Consider the following 19,850-nt stretch of genomic DNA (forward strand, 5'->3'; position numbering starts at 1 on the left):
TAATAATCAGGTATATTTATGTTTGAATATCTTCCACAAAAAACTTGTTCTTAGAGCACATAAGCGTACAAATATACTACATAAGTGACACAGGTCTTTCTTCTATTTTTGGTTGTCAGATGGTAGCACTATCTACACTACAGTTCTACACTCGTTCAGTCGTTGAGTCGTTATAGTTTCACGCGTAGACGCCGTAGATACCACATGGTCAATGAAATGGGGTTTAACGTCCTATTTTGATGTATTTTTTGTATTGGCTAATGAAGACTGGCATATACCATGCAGGGTGCAATGAGGGAAATTTTGTCAGGACAGGAATTTGATACCCTTTTTTTTAGACCAATGTAATACATGTTATGTTCAAAACAACCCCCATCTAATAGAAACTCGAAAATATTGTTTGTTTACTATAATCTTATAATAAAGCTAAACTACACTCAATCACATAAGAGCTTATCTACCTTGCATTGGCCTTGATTCATTATAATATAATATGCAGGCCCGTAGCCAGACTGTAATCAACGGCGCAATTTCAGGGGGGCATCAGGCCATGATCAAGGTAACCTTCACCCCTACCCCTTTCTAAATCTATGCATATTTGATGAATAATGGACATCCAGATCAGATGATCATTCATGATATTTAGTTACAGCTATTTATTTATCATTCTTATTTATTTTATTGGGAGCAGCAGTGGCTCAGTGACTACGGAGCTTGCTTACTAACCAGGTCCAGTTTGTTGATTCGATTCCCGGTCATAAAATCTCGTGACGGATTCCCCTTCCTTGTCAGTCACAGTGGTGCAGACCCGAGCTGAGGGGCTGGCAAAGAATAGCACCTAGTCGTTTGGATGGGACGAAAAACCGAGGTCCAGTGTGCTGCATCAGGACAGGGCGCATGCTAAAAATCCCAGACAGTTGGAAATTGTTAGAGATACTGTTAGGTAGTAGTAGGCCTAGTGATTCATTTCATAGACATAGTCTAGCTAGGGCTAGGCGAGTTATTGATTTAGCATAAAACAATATGTTAGTGTTAACTTCCGTTAAAAATTATTGATGCTCCCCATGCAACTTTCTGGTAGTAGGAATGACTTTCCTCGAAGGGTGGCCTCGGTCATCCAAGCCCGTTAGTCGAGGGAGCTATCGCGGAGGAGCCATATTGTTTGGATGACCGAGACTACTTGAAGGGAGGTTTTGTTTTTATGACGCAAGCTTCGGCTAAAATCGGAACCACGCCTTGATGGATGTGACATGTGGAGAAATTACATTGGAAGAAAATACCGATGTCGAAGTTACATATGTCGATTATGCACTAGTAGAAATTACAACAGTTGAAAGATCAGATGTAGAAAATACAAACGTTACAAGGCGCATTTGTACATGTGTTTTTTCGTTAGTGGACAATACTTTTCTATTTTGTAAAATCGAACATGGAAAAATCATCAAAACAACACTTTCATATGCTGACATAGTAACTTCTACTCGTGTTTACATGTCTTTTAATGTGGCGTCGATCCCCTTCCATATAATGACAGTAATGATAATTTGTTACCAAATACACTTGTTAACCTTCGAATCGAATATGTTAATCAACCAGTGTTGAGACAATCTAAAAGACAGCGCTTTACAAAACATTATGATGGTTTTGAAGTTATATGGTGATGCTGCAAAATGTGGACAATATAATGATTAATTCTTAAAGTCTAATTGAACTGTTTGTAATATACATGTAGGTTAGAAAGTTAAAAGAAACATTTTGATGTTATGGTATTGCCTGTTGTTATGAAAACTGAGATAACCTGAAGTACCGTAGTTTATAGTAAATATAGAACTATAAGAAATAGTTATAGAATTTTGTGTTATTGTCTTATGAAGTGTTATTTGGTAAACATATAAATGCTTGTTTATCTTCATAGGTTAGTTTCAAAGGAGTCATAATAATAATAACCATCAGTTTTTATCATCACTTGAAATGTTAATATTAGATGTTGAAGCATTATTCATTGTTTTAAAATAAGTTTAATTTAAATACGTGTGTACATCTTCATAATAACATTATAATGACGAGGACGTCATTCAAGCTAAGTGTGGGAGAATGTCAGGATTCGGGTCCCTTTGATTAATTAGGAAGTCTATTTAATAGTAAGTGCAGGGGGGCTGCACCACACAAAATTTACACAAAAACAAATACACGGACAATACATCATACTCAGGAAAACACAGACAGACAATTAAAAAAAGGTGAATGGATCCGGGGGCTAGCCTCACGCGTTGCCTCCCTTTAACTGTGTGAAGATGATCCTGTTAATTTATATGCAGGACGTGAGTTTGGCGCGTGCTGTATAGTGGATGGAGAAGATAATATGTTGTGGAGCGGTTAGCTCGGCGGTCAGCCAATAAGTAATCTAATGAAGTTGTGAGGCGGTTAGCCATATGAAACTATGAAGTTGTGAGGCGGTTAGCCATATGAAACTCCTACAGACTTATATGTAGATATATGCTGCTATGTAATGACTTATACGTTTTAAGGAAATGAATAAAGTTTCAAGTTTATGATGAATATAATTAGTCAAGTCCTATTTGTGAATGTGATGAACGATACACCCGGTCGGTGACACAGGGGTCATAATCCAGAAAATTGCGGTATGATATGCGCCAATATCGACATGAACCACTATAGGGTCTCATACCATGATTTTGATTGAAAACTTCCAACCTGAACATTAGAAACTTTTTTTTTGGGGGGGGGGGGGATTTTTGAGTGGTACTCGCACGGATGCATTCTTAATATGGAGCGAAATTCATGAAATAAAATTAAAACTCTAATCTTGTAATGCGTATGCTCATATGCTGATGTCATTGCATGTAAAAAAGTTTTTACTTCCTTATATTAAATGGGCTATTTACACATGCAAAATGCTAATTTCATTTGATTTATTTCCTAATTTTTGTAGTGTGAATTTGTAATTTGTTCTATTTCCATTATCATTTTGACATGGCACAAATGTTACAAGACGCTATAAAAACGAAATAATTCTAACCCTCATTGTAGTAACATATGGCATTGTTTAAAGATTTAACACGACATCAGGACAGTACTCGGAGGCTCAGTATTTTGTTGACAGGGCTGGATTAGCCATTAAGCAAAATAAGCACGTGCTTTGGGCATCAAGGGAAAGGACACACCACAGAATTTCTCCTTTATTAGTTGACGAATTCAAAATATTTAATTAATTTAGAACTTTTAATTAGTTTTTCATTGTGTTGTGTTTTTTCTTACTGTTACCTTCTTTGTCTCAATATATAATGCCGTGTATAAAACCTCAGATAAACTCTAACCACGTGGTTGACGGGTTGGTTATGGTTTAGTATTGTTTACATTTTGAATTGTATACTATATTGGGGCACCAAAATCTTCTAAGTGCTAAGGGGTTCTATAGGTCTTAATCCGGCACTGTTTGTTGGCTTTGGGATTGTGGATGGCGCCCCAGATTTGGACCCCACCCCCACCCCTCTATTCACAGCTTCTAGATCCGCTACTGGTTGTCGTGATGTCTCTCTCCACAGGGGGGTTGGGTGACCGAATGGTTAGCACGTGCGTGCTGTATCACACGGCCTGTCATTGAGTCAACTGGCGTGGTTTCGAATCCCCGGTTGTACGTGACAAGGAGTAGGGTCGCCTGTCCAACCTCGTGGGTTTTCTCCGGGTCCTCCGGTTTCCTCCCACTGCTGAAGACCCCTACACACAAGCGAATTATTGAAATAAAATTAAACCATATGTTAGTCCCGAAATGACCTAGTTTGTGTCGAGTGGACGTTAAACCCCATTTCTCTCCCTCTCTCTCTCTACAAGACACAAAAAACATAACAACACTATATATAGTCAGGGTTTATAACATCGTGCTAGAAGCTGAATAAATAAATATAAATAATGCTGGACAAAGGAGATTTAGGAACAATACTATAGTCTACTGTTTTCTCTCAAAATAATGAAATATTTTACGTATAAAAGTAAATAATTCAAGTAATCTAGTTTAGAAATACAGCAGTAACACAAATGTTAGCTAGGTTAACCCCTTGAACGAGAAGTGGTATCAGGTGCTATAGAAAAAGCAAACATACATACCCATCAATAGTGGGACGATCGTTGAAACTCCAGGGTAGAACAAAACTATGGGGTGAAAGCACAAAAGTACAACAGCTACTTAGATGTGTGGATCACTGTGAGAAGTTGAACCGGAAGTCCTAGAAAAAAACGTCTAACGGAAAAACATTATGAATATAAGTATGGAATAAATGTATTATTTCAAGAAATCTTGAAATGCATAATATTCGTCTTTACTACCGTGCCAATTCTTTAGGCCTTGATCCCAGTAGTTATGACGCCAAACTGGAGAATATAATTATGACAAAGCCAATTAAGGGTGGTGAATCATTAGCCGTACCCCATCAACAAAGACCTGCCATACCATCAGGCCCGGCGGAGTAGGGGGGCTAGGGGGGCTTTAGCCCCCCCCCCCCCATATTTTGGCCGCAAGTACCCTTTTCTCCAGGTTGTTGCACACAAGTAACTATTCTATTAAAAACAAAAAGGCTTGAATTTAACATAGAAGTGAGACTTCTAGAACGTAGACTTTCAGTAGAAGAAAACCCTGCGATGCTCTATACTGTTCCCAGGGTTAAGAGACCCGCGATTTCGAAGGTCGCGATTAGAAAACTGAACGGTCGATCTTTTTTTTCAAGTCCATCTTATGTCTGTTGTATCTATGACATATTAGGTAATTAGAAAAACGACGGGATAGAGTTTTATTTATAGTCTTTCCTTGTGCCCCTTATCCATCAAATAAGTCACTGCTATGGCCAGTTGAAACAAGCTGTTGCCATGCAAGATATGTCCACATTTTGTAAGAAATGGACGGGGAAGAGGTACAATCAAAAGGGCTATCCTATCATTCAAGATCATTTGATCCTTAACATATTTAAGGTTCATCAGAATGGGACAACAATGGTAGCCCCCCCCCCCCACACACACACACACACATACACCTGGAGTGCCTACAAAATCGGTACATATTTCAGATTTTGCGTGAAAAGCAGGGACTATAGCTCTAGAATGCAAGGTCTGATGCTACCAAAGTCGAACTGATCCAAGAACTTTTGTTCCTTAACACAGTTGAAGTTCATATTAAACAAACTTCATTCATATTTAACATTTTGTGTAAAAGACAGGGGCAGAAGCGCAAGCAAATGGAACCCATCCGTGAACTAGTGATACTCTTTTTAAGTTTCATCAAAATCGGATAAAATTGTGACCTCTAGATGGTCCACAACCTGGGTATTACATGATTCTATTATACTATTTTCGAAAAGGGGACTGGCTATTTGACGGGGAAGTTTCGGTCCGATTTTGCGGAAATAATTATTGTGTAACAGTTTTGAAAATAAGATACAAATTATGACCTCTAGAGGGCCCGTAAGCTAAAAACATGATATTTCCTACAATCAGGGGATCAGAATCCAGAAAGTTACGGTCCAATACGAGCCAATATCGAAGAAACACAGATCTTTGGGATATAAAAATATATTTGAAATTTCATCAACATTGGATAAAAAATTCGAACCGCTGGATGGTCTACAACCTGGGTATTACGATCAGACCCAAATGTTAAAGCTACTAGCAGATTTCGTCAAGGTCACGACATGTAAACAGGGTTAGGGCAAGTGATTGTTGCAGAGGGTTGTGAGTTAGGGTTAGGGTTAGATCTTTGGTTAGGGTTTGCGCAGCCCTGTTTACATCTGGTGACATTGGCGAAATCTGCAGGTGGCCTTAATATTTAGATCTAAACTGAATATTATATGCTTTTAGGGGAGCGACCATTTTGTCGGCCAGCTCGGTCTCATTTTAAGAAAATGTGAACTCAACCGTAATTATGGTGTACCGGTGATATATTCGAATGCCTTTTAAATCGGATAAAAAGTGTAACCTCTAGAGGGACCACAAGCTAAAAACTCGATTTTTCGTACAATCAGGGGCTATAATCCAGAAAGTTACAATCAGATATGCGCGAATATGGAAAGGAACCAAACATACATTTCAAGTTTCATCAAAATTGGATGAAAATTGTGACCTCTAGAGTATCGTACAATCAGAGGTCATAATCCATGACGTTACGGTCCAATACATGCCAATTTCGAAAGAAACGGAGATCTTTGGGAGATAGACCTATATTTCAAGTCTCGTCAATTTCAGATAAAAAAAAATTCTATAATTCTAGTTTTTTTAAAATCAAATAAAAACTGTTACTTCTACGGGGTCCATGGTTCGTAAAATCAGGGCCCATAATCCAGGAAGTGACGGTCCTATATATTCGCCAATATCGAAAGGAACCGAGATCTTTCGGTATTAAACGTAGATTGTAAGTTTCATCATGCATTATGCATATATTTGTCAAGTTCAGCATCACAGGATTAAACCACCATAAATTGTGTTTTTATGGTAAGGGAGTTAAAAATGAAATAAAATTTCACTTCATTGCCGAGTAATTTTATTAGCCAGAAATCGCTTAGAAAGCGTCTCCGACGATCTAGATCCCAAAGGGCTTCCGGGGCCTAGGCGGCCCTTGGACCCTCGTATATGGACCTAGGATGGTAGCACGCCCCCCGCCCCCAAATCAAGAATTGCTTCCGCCGGCCCTGACCATTATTGTCATTGGAGTGGCGTACGAACATAAAACCGGTGATTTAGTACCTTTTGACCACTCGTTTGTCTATTACTAGATTATTTGAATATTTCAATAATAATTTACTTTTGTGTGTAGGATATTTTCATGAAAAAAAGTTAAATAAATCATTATTGTTCGTAAAGGTTTTTTGAGTTATTTATATTTCTTTCTTCAATTTCTTGTATGATGTTCATACTATACTACTGGCAACATTGTGTTTTTCGATATTCAGATTTTAAAATAGAAAAAGAAACAGATTTCAGGGATGGATACAGAACAACTAAAAAACGCATTTTATTAAATGAAATAATAATTCTAACAGCTCGTTTTTAATCAAATAGCTCGTTTTTCGACATTCAAATTGATTTTCAACGCTTTCAGATTATTACTGTCAGAGTTATGGCCCTTGATGACTTTGAAATATCTTGTGGACGGCTCTAAGAGTCTAAAGTTAATATTCGATTGAATTTAGATTTATACACAGTGTTTAAGACGAAGAAGCCTATTGATTTTCAACGATGTCCGACAATTACTGCCAGAGTTATGATTCAGGCCAAAATGATCATTCCATTGAATTTAGATTGATACAAGGTCGTGAGACGAACAAGTATATTGATTTTCATGATATTAAATGTTTTGTATATTAAACTTTAGCATGGGATAGAATTAGAAGTCAAACAAATTCTAATGATTTTCTGCTAATTACGTAATGAGTTGTTACTCTTAATAAGATTTTAGTGTATTATAAATGTTTTATTACCGACAAAAGAAAACATATGCGACAACTCTTGTTGAATGCCCGGACGACTTAGCTGTTGTGGGCATATACAACCTATCTTCCATTTATACACAGCGTTTACGGTCATGAGTTGAAGACACCTATATATTTTCAAGGATTTCCGATAATTGCTGCCAGAGTTGTAGCCCTTGATTACTTCGAAAAATCTTGCGGATGCTCTACAGGCCAAAGTGATCATTCGATTGACTTTAGATTGATACACAGAGTTTAAGATCTTGAGAAAAACAAGTATATTGATTTTCAATGATTTTTGATAACTTGAACAGCAAAATCCATGATATGAAATGTTTTGTATACTAAACATTAGCATGGGCAGAACTAGAAGCCAAACAAGTTCTAATGATTTTCTGATAATTACTTAATGAGTTGTTACTCTAAATCAGATTTTAGTGTATTATAAATGTTTCAATACCGGCAAAAGAAGAAATATGCCACAACTCTTGTTGACTGCCCGGACGATTTAGCTGCTGTGGGCGTATGTTTCGTTGCCAGGCAACTTTTCATATTTTCCTGTTAAAATCACCCCCCCCCCCCCTTTACGCAAATAGTGTAAACATGAAATGAAATGAAATGGAGTTTAACGCCCTACTTTTCTACTCTGACTAGACTAATGAAGTTCGGACAGTGGCGCTACGGCCTACTCTTATATCGAAATACCGAGGTCCCGTGTAGACATTTGGCGTGCACGTAAAAGATCCCTTGGCAGTCCGAATTCGATATAAGAGTAGGCAGTAGTGCCACTGTCCGTGTCAAGATTTCCCGCATAGCACACATGTCTTCATAAGCCCAGTCGGAGCAGAACAATGGGGGGGGGGGGATTTTAACAAGAAATTTCAGTCCGATTTTCACGAAATTCAAATTCAACCGTAATTATGGTGTAACAGTGACATATTCGAACCGTGTTTGAAATGAAATAAAAACTGTGACCTCTAGAGGGGACACAAGCTAAAGACATACAATCAGGGTCCATAATCCAGAAAGTTACGGTACGATATGCGCCAATATCGACATGAACCGAGATATTTGGGATATAACCATATATTTTAAGTTTCATTAAAAGCTGATAAAAAATTGTGACCTCTAGAGGGCCCCACATGCTAAAAATGCAATTTTTGGTACTATATATCAGGTGCCATAATCCACGAAGTTGCGGTCCGATACCTACCAATATCGAAAGGAACCGAAATATTAGGGATATAATCCTATATTTCCAGGAATAGGTCATGTAAATAGCCAATATATTTAATTCGTGCGGAACATAATAATTGAGGTATTCAATGATTTTGCGTTAAATAACTGGGATACAATTGCTTGTGGACACTCTAGCGGCTAAAGTTAATATCCGATTGACTTTAAATTTATACGCAGTGTTAATAATAAGAAAATGAGACGAAGAATCCTGTTGATTTGCAGCGATTTCCGATAGTTACTGTCAGGGTTGTGGCCCTTGATCTCTTTGAAATATCTTGTTGGCACTCTAGAGGTTAAAGTTAGTGTTTAAGGTCATGAAAAGAAGACGCCTATTAATTTTCAGCGATTTCGATAGTTACTGTCAGAGTTATGGCCCTTGCTATCTTTGAAATATCTTGTTGCTCTAGAGGCTAAAGTTAATATCCGATTGACTTTAAACTCATACATAGTGTTTAAGGTCACGAGACAAAGAATCCTATCCAGTTTCAACTATTTCCGATAATTCCTACCAGAGTTAAGGCCCTTGATCACTTTGAAAAATCTTGTGTGCGCTCTAGAGGCTAAAGCTCCATTTCATTCATTCATTCTAGAGGCTAAAGTTAATATAAATTGTTTAAGGTCACGAGACAAACAATCAAAACAAATTCTAATGTTTTCTGATAATCCATGGGTTATTACTCGTAATCTGATTGTCATGTGTTGTAAATATGCGACAACACTTGTTGACTGCCCGGATGACTTAGCTGCTGTGGGCGTATGTTTCGTTGCCTGCCAACCTTAGGGGGGGATATTAAGCTTAATAATATGTCCTTGTTGAAATTTGACTTGTTATCTGTTGTTTGTTTTACAAAATCGATTGTGGTGTGGAGGTTATTATTGGATATATAGTAAATAAACATAGTCATGGTGAAGGGGTAAATATCGTATGGCTATTATTAAATGATATCATCTGCGGTGTAAGTATTAAACGTATTTAAACCGGACACTTAGGATTCCCACATTGGATCTCAGTTCCCAGTTTTCACCGAGACCCAGCCTTTCAACCAATGTTCTATAAAAGATTACCTAATTCGCTACGATATACCATTATTTTTATAATAATCGATATAGTCAATGTTGTGATATTGTCTGTTTTGAGTTCGACACTGGACAGCTTACGTGAAAAACGAAATTGCAAACAGACCCACTTCCGCTATCCCTTTAGTTTAATAGAGTGAAACTTTAATCGTATAGAGTACTAAACGAAATAACACAGCAGTTCATAAACACTCAATTAAAAGAACACCTTTATTAATTTTTGGGTGGGGGGGGGGGGTCAGGGAGGTTGTAGTATTCTTTTTTTTTACTAATAGAATAGTCTTTATTTTGATATACTTGATTTGTTTTCTTTAGTTGCTTGTAAATGTAAAAATAATGGCACGTGTGAAGTTGTGGAAGGAGCCGAAACTTGTTCGTAAGTACACACTATTTGGTCAATGTCAGTATTATTGGAGATAGAATATTTACACTAAATGTAAAGAATATAATATGCAACATTATATTTTATTTGTACCGTCTATCATAAGTGCAACATATTGTCGGCAATTTGTATGGAAGGGTATCGCTGCCAATATTAAATGTTCTGCTAAAATGTCTTTTCGATTGATTATATGTAAAAAGTACAATGTCCAAAGTCCTAATACCGGTAATGATCAAGTATAAATACCTCAATGGCCAAAGTTAAATGTAAAACGTCAAAAGTAATGTGTCAAATGACAAATGTCTTATTGGAAATGCTGTTTTGACGTGTCAACATTTTACATTTCTCTCATTACATTTTACATTTGCGTTCTGCTGCATCTCATTTGTCCTTCACGATTTCTGCATACCATCTTACGCACAGCACTATTTTTGATATTATGCAAATGTAGGATATCACGTGACTTATTAACATATACGTAAACGACGCCGAGATCAACCCGGCACACTATAAGCCAGCACACTATAAGAAATTTACTTTTTGTAAATAGGTAAATAATTGTCTGGCACATTTGTATTTTCGATTATAACTTGAGGAATGATCATTTGGATGGTACTAATCTCGTATTTCATAACCTGGACAAAGATCAACCTGGCACACTATAAGTCACTACTATACTATTCAAAAAAAGTAGGGGATATTTGATTTTGGGGGCATAATACTAAAATATGCAAATGACAACGAAAAAAGTCACTATAGAACCTAACAGAAGAAACATTTCCAGTTACATGTGACGCCCAAACGCACCAATAGCTACCGCATGGAATGCAGGTGATGCTTGGGATCATCATGGGGGTCCAACCCAAGATTTGCACGACTCTGACTTTGGATGTTACAGTCATTGTGGCATTGAATTCCAGGGTGGAAACATCAGTTTAATTGTTTTAGTGACCAGAAAACAAATTTTGATATGCGTCGGCTTACCCAAAATGAAAGGTTACGTGCCCTTGGCATGCTACAGATCGGCACAACACAGGCGGTTGTGGCGCGGACGATGAATGTTTCTCAGTCTGTCATAAGCAGGCTATGGTCCAGATACCGTGATACACAATCTGTACAGGACAGACCACGCTCAGGTCGACCAAGGGCGACAACTCAAGCCCAGGATCGATTTATCCGTACCTTGGCCTTGAGAAATCGTGTCATCACAGCAAATCAGATCAGCGCTCGTCTTCAAACAGACACTGGTGTGAGAGTGAGTGGCCAGACGATTCGGAATCGACTGCATAGGGGTCACCTTCGCGCCCGACGTCCTCGCGTGATCCCTTGTTTGAGAGATCATCACATTCAGGCAAGACGTCGTTGGTGTAGGGATCGTCAACACTGGGATAATCGACGCTGGAGCAATGTGATGTTTTCAGATGAGTCAAGGTTCACTGTTGATTTTTTGGACAGACGTAGGAGGGTGTGGCGTCGTCGAAACGAGCGCTTCCAAGACGTTAACGTCATCAGACATGATCGATTGGGGGGTGGTTCTGTTATGGTGTGGGGAGGCATCACTGTTGCTGGAAGAACGGCTTTACATGTTGTTGCAGGGCGTGTTACAGGCCAGTACTACCGGGACAACATCTTGGCAGTCCATGTTGTGCCGTTCGCACGACGTCATGGCCGCCGTTTCATCTTCCAGGATGACAACGCAAGATGTCACAGGGCCAGGATCGTTACAGGTTACCTCCAACAACAGAACATCACCACATTACCTTGGCCAGCACTGAGCCCCGACCTCTCCCCCATCGAGCATGTCTGGGACATGCTTGGACAGAGGTTACGTCAACGTCAACAACGTCCTGCCAATGTCCAAGAACTTGCTGCTGCGTTGCAACAGGAATGGGACAATCTGGACCAAAATGACCTTAGACGTCTCATTAGGAGTATGCCACGTCGGATCAATGCTTGTTTGGCAAACAGAGGAGGATTTACCCGTTACTGACTTGGTTGTGATGCTGTGGTAACTTTGCTGTTTGACCCCGGGTATCATTTTACCCTTATAATGGTCAGTCTGTGCCTTACTTAGTCTAACGATCATTTGGAATAAATCGATGAATGTGAACTTCATTTCATTTTGTCATTTGTTTCTTCGTCAGTTTCATTAGGTGACTTTAATAGCACTTAAAAATCAAATATCCCCTACTTTTTTTGAATAGTATATTTAGGACTTCGGGTGGCGGGTGTCTTGGGTTAAGTTTTATATATTTGATTCTTTTTGACAAGAGATCAAAAACTGTGTTTTTCGATTCTCCAAAAGATTCTAATGGTGCACGAAATTTATCAGACCAAGCTACTATGCATTTCCTGATTTGAGATTTAAGATTATTATGTAACTTTTTGAAATTAGTTTTACTAGTTTGTTCTTGAAATTGTGGTCCAAAGCGAAAAAGATTTTTATCTTCAACAATATCGAAGTTTCCTGTCAGTATATGGTCATGAAACTCGTCTTTAAATGTGAACTTCATTTCATTTTGTCATTTGTTTCTTCGTCAGTTTCATTAGGTGACTTTAATAACACTTAAAAATCAAATATCCCCTACTTTTTTTGAATAGTATATATAAGGGTATTCACCTCACAATAAGAGGAAATCAAGCTGGACGACCGTGACGGCAACGAAATCTCGGAGAACGCTAGATCGAAGACGGTCCTGCACATTATGACGTCATATGTGGATTGTGCATTAGTGTTCGGTTTAAGTATTTGGGGGAGAGCATAAGTCTCCACACAAGCACTGACCTAGGATGATGAAAATTTGGTTCGTGATATATCCTACTTTTATTAAAAAATACATGCAATACATCAGGTTTATGTAAAAAGTTGATTTCTCTGTTTTTTGATGTTGAATGTGCTGATGGTCTCCATTCGGTGTCACTTATAATATTCTGATATTTTGGTTTTTGAAGAACAAAGAATAAATTTGAGGCTTCGAGTGAGAGCCACATTAGTATGTTTCCTACTAAGGATTGGATTTAGAGCTAGGGATTCTCATAACTAGTTGATTTTATTTGCTAGGGGTTAAGGCTGGGGTTTGATATGTTGTTTGCTTTGGGTAAGGGTGAGTACTGGTGTTATTTAGTTTAATTTACTGTGCACTAGGATGTCGTTCAGAATTTTAATTTTAGAAAATGCATTATAAGTTTCTGTGTGAAGATTTTCGGGTGATTTTCATGGAGATCAGTATAGTGTTTTCTGATGATTTTGGATGAACTTGCTGCGGTTGCGCTAAATGGGACTACAAAAGGGGCTATTGTGCTAGCCGTATGAATATTCAAACCTAGGGGGGGGGGCTGTTGTTTTCAATTTGTCAATCCAAAATTTTTCTCTTGTTAGCCAAACGTTTTAACTTCTTCTGTAGTTTCAAGTTCGCTCTTAGCCTTTTCTATTGGCGTGACAATGAGATCAGAAATGTCATGATTTGGTTGGTTGAAGTGAATTCCATCCCGCGATCCTATATATCAAGTAGTAGTTTGCCAATCCTCGTGTTTTTTTTCTCCATTTCCTATCCGCCCCACCCCACCCCTACTCATTCTAAGAAGCCTCGTGCCCGAGAGAAATAATAATTCGACAATATTTTATACCATTTTCAGTTGTCCAGATTGGTTTATTGGTACTAATTGTGAAATAAATGGAAAAGGTTAGCTAATATATATATATATATATATATATATAATACATGTACTATGTTTCTTTCCTCGATATTCTTATATAAAAAGGTTATGGATATACAGCACATTTAAATGACATTTTTCACTTAAGGGGGAGGGGGGCTTAATTGAATGTCGAAATTACAACTGAGAGCAACTGGGAGCAACTGAATGGAACTGAAAAAGGTCGACCTGAGCGCCTCTTACGACTCAAAGCATTTAGTTCCGGTCAGTTGAAGTCAGTTGTTTAACTTTCTGAAACTCGTTTCAACTAGCGGCAACTAGTTGCTGTCGACATTGGCGTTCTTAGAACGGGTGTCAACTCATTTCCATGGAAATAACATCATGTGTCATGTGCCTTTACAAATAAGCAAAATGGAAGCAAACGAAGACACCTAAGGTATCCGCCATTTTGTTGATCACGTGATGAATAAATAAACAGTTATGTGTTAAGTGTAATCGCTGTCAGTTCCGGATTCAGGTGCTCTCAGTTGTCCTCGGTTATGATCGACATAAGCACACTTGCAACTGACTGGAACTAGTTGCTTTGAGTAGCAAAGTCGATATAAGCCCACCCCTCCTGATTCTTGAAGCAATTTCATTTTTTATTACTTTTACTGTCCTCTTAGGAATTTTTTACTCTTAATAAAGTCATGGTCGTGAGGTTTTAATGTTTGTTAATAAGCACTATCCTATCAAGGACAATCACAAGTAGGCCTACACGAGTGGAGGATTCCAAAATCCGCGATCGGATTGATGGTAGCCTAATAAAAGTCTTCTATTTATTCACTGATAGGCGGATATGGGTATCAGAGATATTGAATGCCTGTAGCCTACCATTTTAGCTAAATAAGAATTTTTTAACAAAACATAGCATCAATCTTAAAACATACAAAAAATTAGCTGGGACACGAACAGCTGACTTTTGGTATTATTTCTTAAAAACAGAAGGGAAAGTAACGGAGTTAAGCCTCCAATATAACACTTCGGTCATTTTGAAACAAACAAACGTTTTTTTTATTCTATAGTCACGTTGTTCAATACTAGGGAATAAAATTTTGCCTTGATAGGTTCGTCTCCGCCTGTTCCTCATCAAAATTATGTTAAATGTCAAGGTTTTTTTCTGTGAATGCCAGTGTGTACAACACTTTACTTGTCAGCTTCATAGAAGGGGTGGACTGGGAAGAAGCGGGCGAGTAGACTCGTTTACCCCTAAGGAAGTTAATGTTCTCACGTAGTTCTGGTGCCCTTTTTAGTCTTGAAGTTACGTCATTTTTCAAGAATTGCTAAGCAATGCAGTCTCTGTGGATTTGATACTCAAGATATACTCTAGAAAGCACCATTTACAATCAGGTTTTCAAATAGTTTCCCGGGGGTAGAGAACCACCCAGAGCCCGCTGGAGTGGGAACCCCCGGCTACTTATCCCCGACTTGATGGAACCGGACTTAATGAATCCCGAGACTTGTATGACATTCTTTACATATTACTGGGCCATGCATCTGATAAATATAAATAATATTAATATTTATAATGTGATAATTATTTTACAGAATTATTAATTATATGCGCCAGTGTATTAGGTGGATTATTGATATTAACTGTCTTGTTGTGTTTTATCTGTGTTTGTACCATGAAAAACAGATCAAGGTAATTATTATCTACCCCTATTTACCCGTATATAGTATGGTTAGTATTTACATACAATCTGATTAAAACACAGATCCTATTTCGTTTCGCTTTTTATAGTTTAAAATTTCGGGTTTTTTTTGTTTTGTTTTGTTTTTGTTTGTCTGTAATACACTGGGATCTGGAAGAGTTGTTATATAACAGGCGTTCTGGATGGCGTTAGGGATTAGCCAATGACACCATCTGTTATGGCGACTTCTTGGCGTGCCATGCACGAAACTGTGTAAACCACTTGAAACGCCAACGCTGATTGATTAATCAATGTCTGACGTCATAGGATCAAAAGTCGCTCGTACGATCCCTTACGCGACCTTCCAGTACAACTCGTCAGGTCTCCATGTAGTGTAGGCCATCCAAATTATAAAAAAATGAAACGATCTGTGTTTTAATCAGATTGTATTTACATACAATTGTCACATATTTCCCTTTACAAAATAAATCTCTATGATATATTAAGATAAATTAAAAACTTCAATGAAAACTCTAACTTGGTATTGTCACCAACTTTATGAATTCCATTTGATACCCCTATCAGGTGTCGTATTCAGAAACGTTAAAAACAGAACATAACTGGGAAGGTAACTCCGTGGTTGCGAAAACAGTTATCTGAATTTCAAAGTAGAAGTCTTTATTATGTTTCATTAGACAGTTTAGCTCTTGATTCGATATTTTATTTATTACTTTTTTACAGAAAATCCAGTCGATCTAGTACTATCGGAATGGGGAGTAATTTGGATACCAGCGTGGTCAAACTACCGCGCGTCTGGATGGACGGGTCACGACCTTATGAAGTACCACCACGTGATACTAGAAGATGGAGTTATGTATCAGAACCTATTAGATATATTGATGAATATGTAGGTATTTTCTAAAATTCTCAGTAATATAATACGAGTCAGAGATTGGTAAAAGCTTTTAAACGTTGTTGGCAATAAAACAGGTGATTGCTGGAGATGACTGCCCCGTGCACTCCAACAAACCAGTCAGCATCCTTTTGGCTTGACAAACAGTCGTCTCCGTGCTAGTCGATCACCCAACGAGGAAATGGTCGGATGCATGTGGCGAATCCCGAATCCCGAATAACGTGCTGGGAATAACGAGCCAGCACGTTATTAGGGATATGGGATTCATCAGTAAAACAGGTAATTGCTGGAGAGGGCTGTCCCGTACACTCTAACAAAATAGTTAGCACCCTACTCGCATAACAAACGGTTGTCTCCGTGCTAGTCGGCCCCGCAACATTCACTTATCCCTACGGTCGGGGGTAGCGAGGAAATGGTCGGATGGAAGGTAGACCGGGCTGTTTTACTTCCGAATCCCGAATAACGCACTGGCTCGTTATTCGGGATTCGACAATAAAACAGGTGAGTGGAGGGGAGGACTCCCCAGTGCACGCCAACAAACCAGTTAACACCCTATTCGCTCGACAAACACTCGTCTCCTTGCTAGTCGGTCACCCAACGTTCACTTACCCCCTACAGTCGGGGGTAGCGAGGAAATGGTCGGATGCAAGGTAGGTCGGTCTGTTTTAGTGACGAATCCCGAAGCCAGCACGTTATTCGGGATTCGGCAATAAGGCAGGTGATTGCTGGAGATGACTGCCCCATGCACTCTAACAAACCAGTCAGCAACCTATTCGCTTGACAAACAGTCGTCTCCGTGCTAGTCGGTCACCCAACGAGGAAATGGGTGGATGCAAGGTAGATCGTTCTGGTTTAGTTTCGAATCCCAAATCACGAATAACGTGCTAGTCCGCCACGCAACGTTCAATTATCCCTACGGTCAGATGGAAGGTAGGCCGGTCTGTTTTACTTTCGAATCCCGAATAACGTGCTGGCTCGTTATTTGGGATTCCACAATAAAACAGGTGAGTGCAGGAGAGCACTACCCAGTGCACTCCAACAAACCAGTCAGCACCCTACTCGCTTGAGAAGCTGCCGTCACCCTGCTAGTCGGCCACCCGACGTTCACTTACCCCTAGGGTCGGAGGTGGAGAGGAAATTGAAGGTAGACCGGTCTGTTTTAGTGGCTAATCCCGAATCCCGAATAACGTGCTGTCTCGTTCTTCGTTACTGGCGAATCACGTTGCCGACTAGAATAATCTTTCTAGGTTAAAAGCCATATAAAAGAGTTGGTATCTTGGAATGTTGTATACAAGTTCTATATAGGTTCACATTGGCGGTTGAAGTGTCGGTTGGCTTCAGTAGGTAAATTCAGTCAGGGATATGATTATTGCATGGATAGCGTCAAATCAAATGTGTTAGTTTATGAAATACAGGCAAAAAAAAAAGCTTGAGACTAATTTAAAAATAGGTCTTAAAGTAAAGCTAAGGAATTTCTCACTCCATCACACACAGTACTTGATATTATGTTCTGATATTTCTGTCTCCGCCGTTAAACAAAACTGGGGACTATTAAAACTGGTGGGGGTTTTTTATTGAGATAATGGATGGTTATGTTCCGTAGCTATTCAATGTTATTTTAAATAATGGATAGTTATGTATTTAATTCAGATAATGGGTGATATGTCCATTGATTATTTCGTGTATTTTCAGATGATGGATGATTATGTTCATGCGGAAACATTGCCATTACCGCGACACCAGGATGCTAATAAGAAACGTTATTATAATGCATATCAAGTAAGTGAAGTGTTTTGTCATGTTTACTTATAAGTGTTTTGTCATGTTTACTTATAAATGTCTTTCAAGCTATTGTTTTGTCCCCCCCCCACCTTCCCCTCACCCCTAACTTAAACATATTCTTAAACCGAAGTCATTCCGGTAAGCTTCTATTACTGTTAAAATGAAAAATGTTTATTATTTACAGAATAGTGGATATAACGGATACAGTAGCTCAACATTATCTGTAGCCAGGCCACAATACCGCCATTAACTTTCATGTCAACATGTCAATATATAATATTATTTAATATATTAATAATAATTATGTCTCCATATAAGTATATGGAATATTCTCAAATTGGATTAAACAGTTGAATCAATTTTGGTATGTTAAACGTATGATGTTGAGACTGTTTTTGTCCCCATTTGATAAATCATATTATATCCATATCAAAAATTATTTATATAACTCATTCTGATCTGTGGCCTAGATTAACTATGGAATTATTTTGAAAGTGTTTTATATTGTCAATTCAGGTAATAATTCTCCAGTTGTATGGTTTTCTTGTATAATACAAACATATGTGTTCAGATTTTTAGACTTCTGCATTGGTCTTTGATTAAAAGAGATTTCAAGCAAATCGCATATTGCAGGTGATATTTATTAAGATTGAAAAAGAGAATTCATGGACGCTAGGTAATACTTATCCAATTTTCAAAACTAATCTTCTGCTGAACCGCTAAATATATGCACAAGCCTATAACATTTGTCATTCACATTATAGTAATCGAGATCTCTATATCAGAATCTCTGGGTAGGTGTTATAGTGTTTTTAAGGGGTACTCTTCCTATCTCTACTGCTGAGTGAATTTTGTGTGATTGTATGACATTTAATTGGAACACCTTTCTGTGTGTATATTGTTAGTTTTTAGGAACGAATAAGAGATAATATTAAGCCGACTTAATCACTGGACAACTTGTGCAGTATATTGCTTTCTTCTTTACTTTCCTGTGGCTATTACCACCGCCATAGTAACATATTTTCTAAACGTTCTATAATCCTAAATGTGGAAAATATGTAAACATTATCATATTCAGAAAGGCTAAACATTTATTTATTAGTTTTTGAAAAATATTTTAGTTACTGTATGTAAATATATTTTATAGTTTTATATACATATAAGTATTGTTATTATAGAAAACTATTTTATTATAAAATGGTAACGTTTATATATTGAATAGGTAACAAGAGTAGAAATGAATTTCTATAATGAGTTTCTATTTAATCTATTACATATTATGATAGAAGAGGTTCGTCTGTAATAAATGATTAGCTAGAGTGAGACGTGATATTGTAAAATAAATAATAATAATTAATATTTTTAGAATGTATATCGAATGTATTTCTAATTATCATTTCATCTTTGTAAATATAAGGTTTGTAAATAGATCACTTAATAGATTGCCTACTGCATTAAAATAAATTTTAATAGAGCAATCTTTTATTTATTGTCTTGTCACATGGCTACCTCTGAAAAAGCCATTCAAAGCCGTAACAACTATAAAAAAGGTGGGGGGATAGGGTGACCAAATGATCTAAGGGATTGTGCTGTGGATCTTAGGTTTGTCATATAGGACTCAACAAGCCCTAAAAGAGTGGGGAATAGGGTGATCA

General features: G+C 37.9%; 1 protein-coding gene across 4 annotated transcripts in view; it reads left to right on the plus strand.

Annotated features, from left to right (window-relative positions):
* LOC126817145 (uncharacterized) overlaps positions 1 to 19,644 on the plus strand; it is a 134,486-nt gene extending 114,842 nt beyond the window's left edge. For 3 of the 4 annotated variants that reach the window (XR_008787764.1, XR_007678818.2, XM_050543976.2), the window contains 6 exons: positions 10,104 to 10,164; positions 13,807 to 13,853; positions 15,415 to 15,511; positions 16,242 to 16,407; positions 18,106 to 18,192; positions 18,380 to 19,644. Coding sequence is in view for 2 of the 4 variants with exons in the window: in XM_050543976.2 (XP_050399933.2) it covers positions 10,104 to 10,164; positions 13,807 to 13,853; positions 15,415 to 15,511; positions 16,242 to 16,407; positions 18,106 to 18,192; positions 18,380 to 18,445 (524 nt within the window). In the remaining 2 variants the exon portion in view is untranslated. The remainder of the gene's footprint in view (positions 1 to 10,103; positions 10,165 to 13,806; positions 13,854 to 15,414; positions 15,512 to 16,241; positions 16,408 to 18,105; positions 18,193 to 18,379) is intronic. The other variant, XM_050543978.2, reaches the window with a different exon arrangement.
* The last annotated feature ends 206 nt before the right edge of the window (positions 19,645 to 19,850 follow it).

The sequence above is a fragment of the Patella vulgata genome, chromosome 4, assembly GCF_932274485.2.
Source record: "Patella vulgata chromosome 4, xgPatVulg1.2, whole genome shotgun sequence".
Classification (NCBI taxonomy): domain Eukaryota; kingdom Metazoa; phylum Mollusca; class Gastropoda; family Patellidae; genus Patella; species Patella vulgata.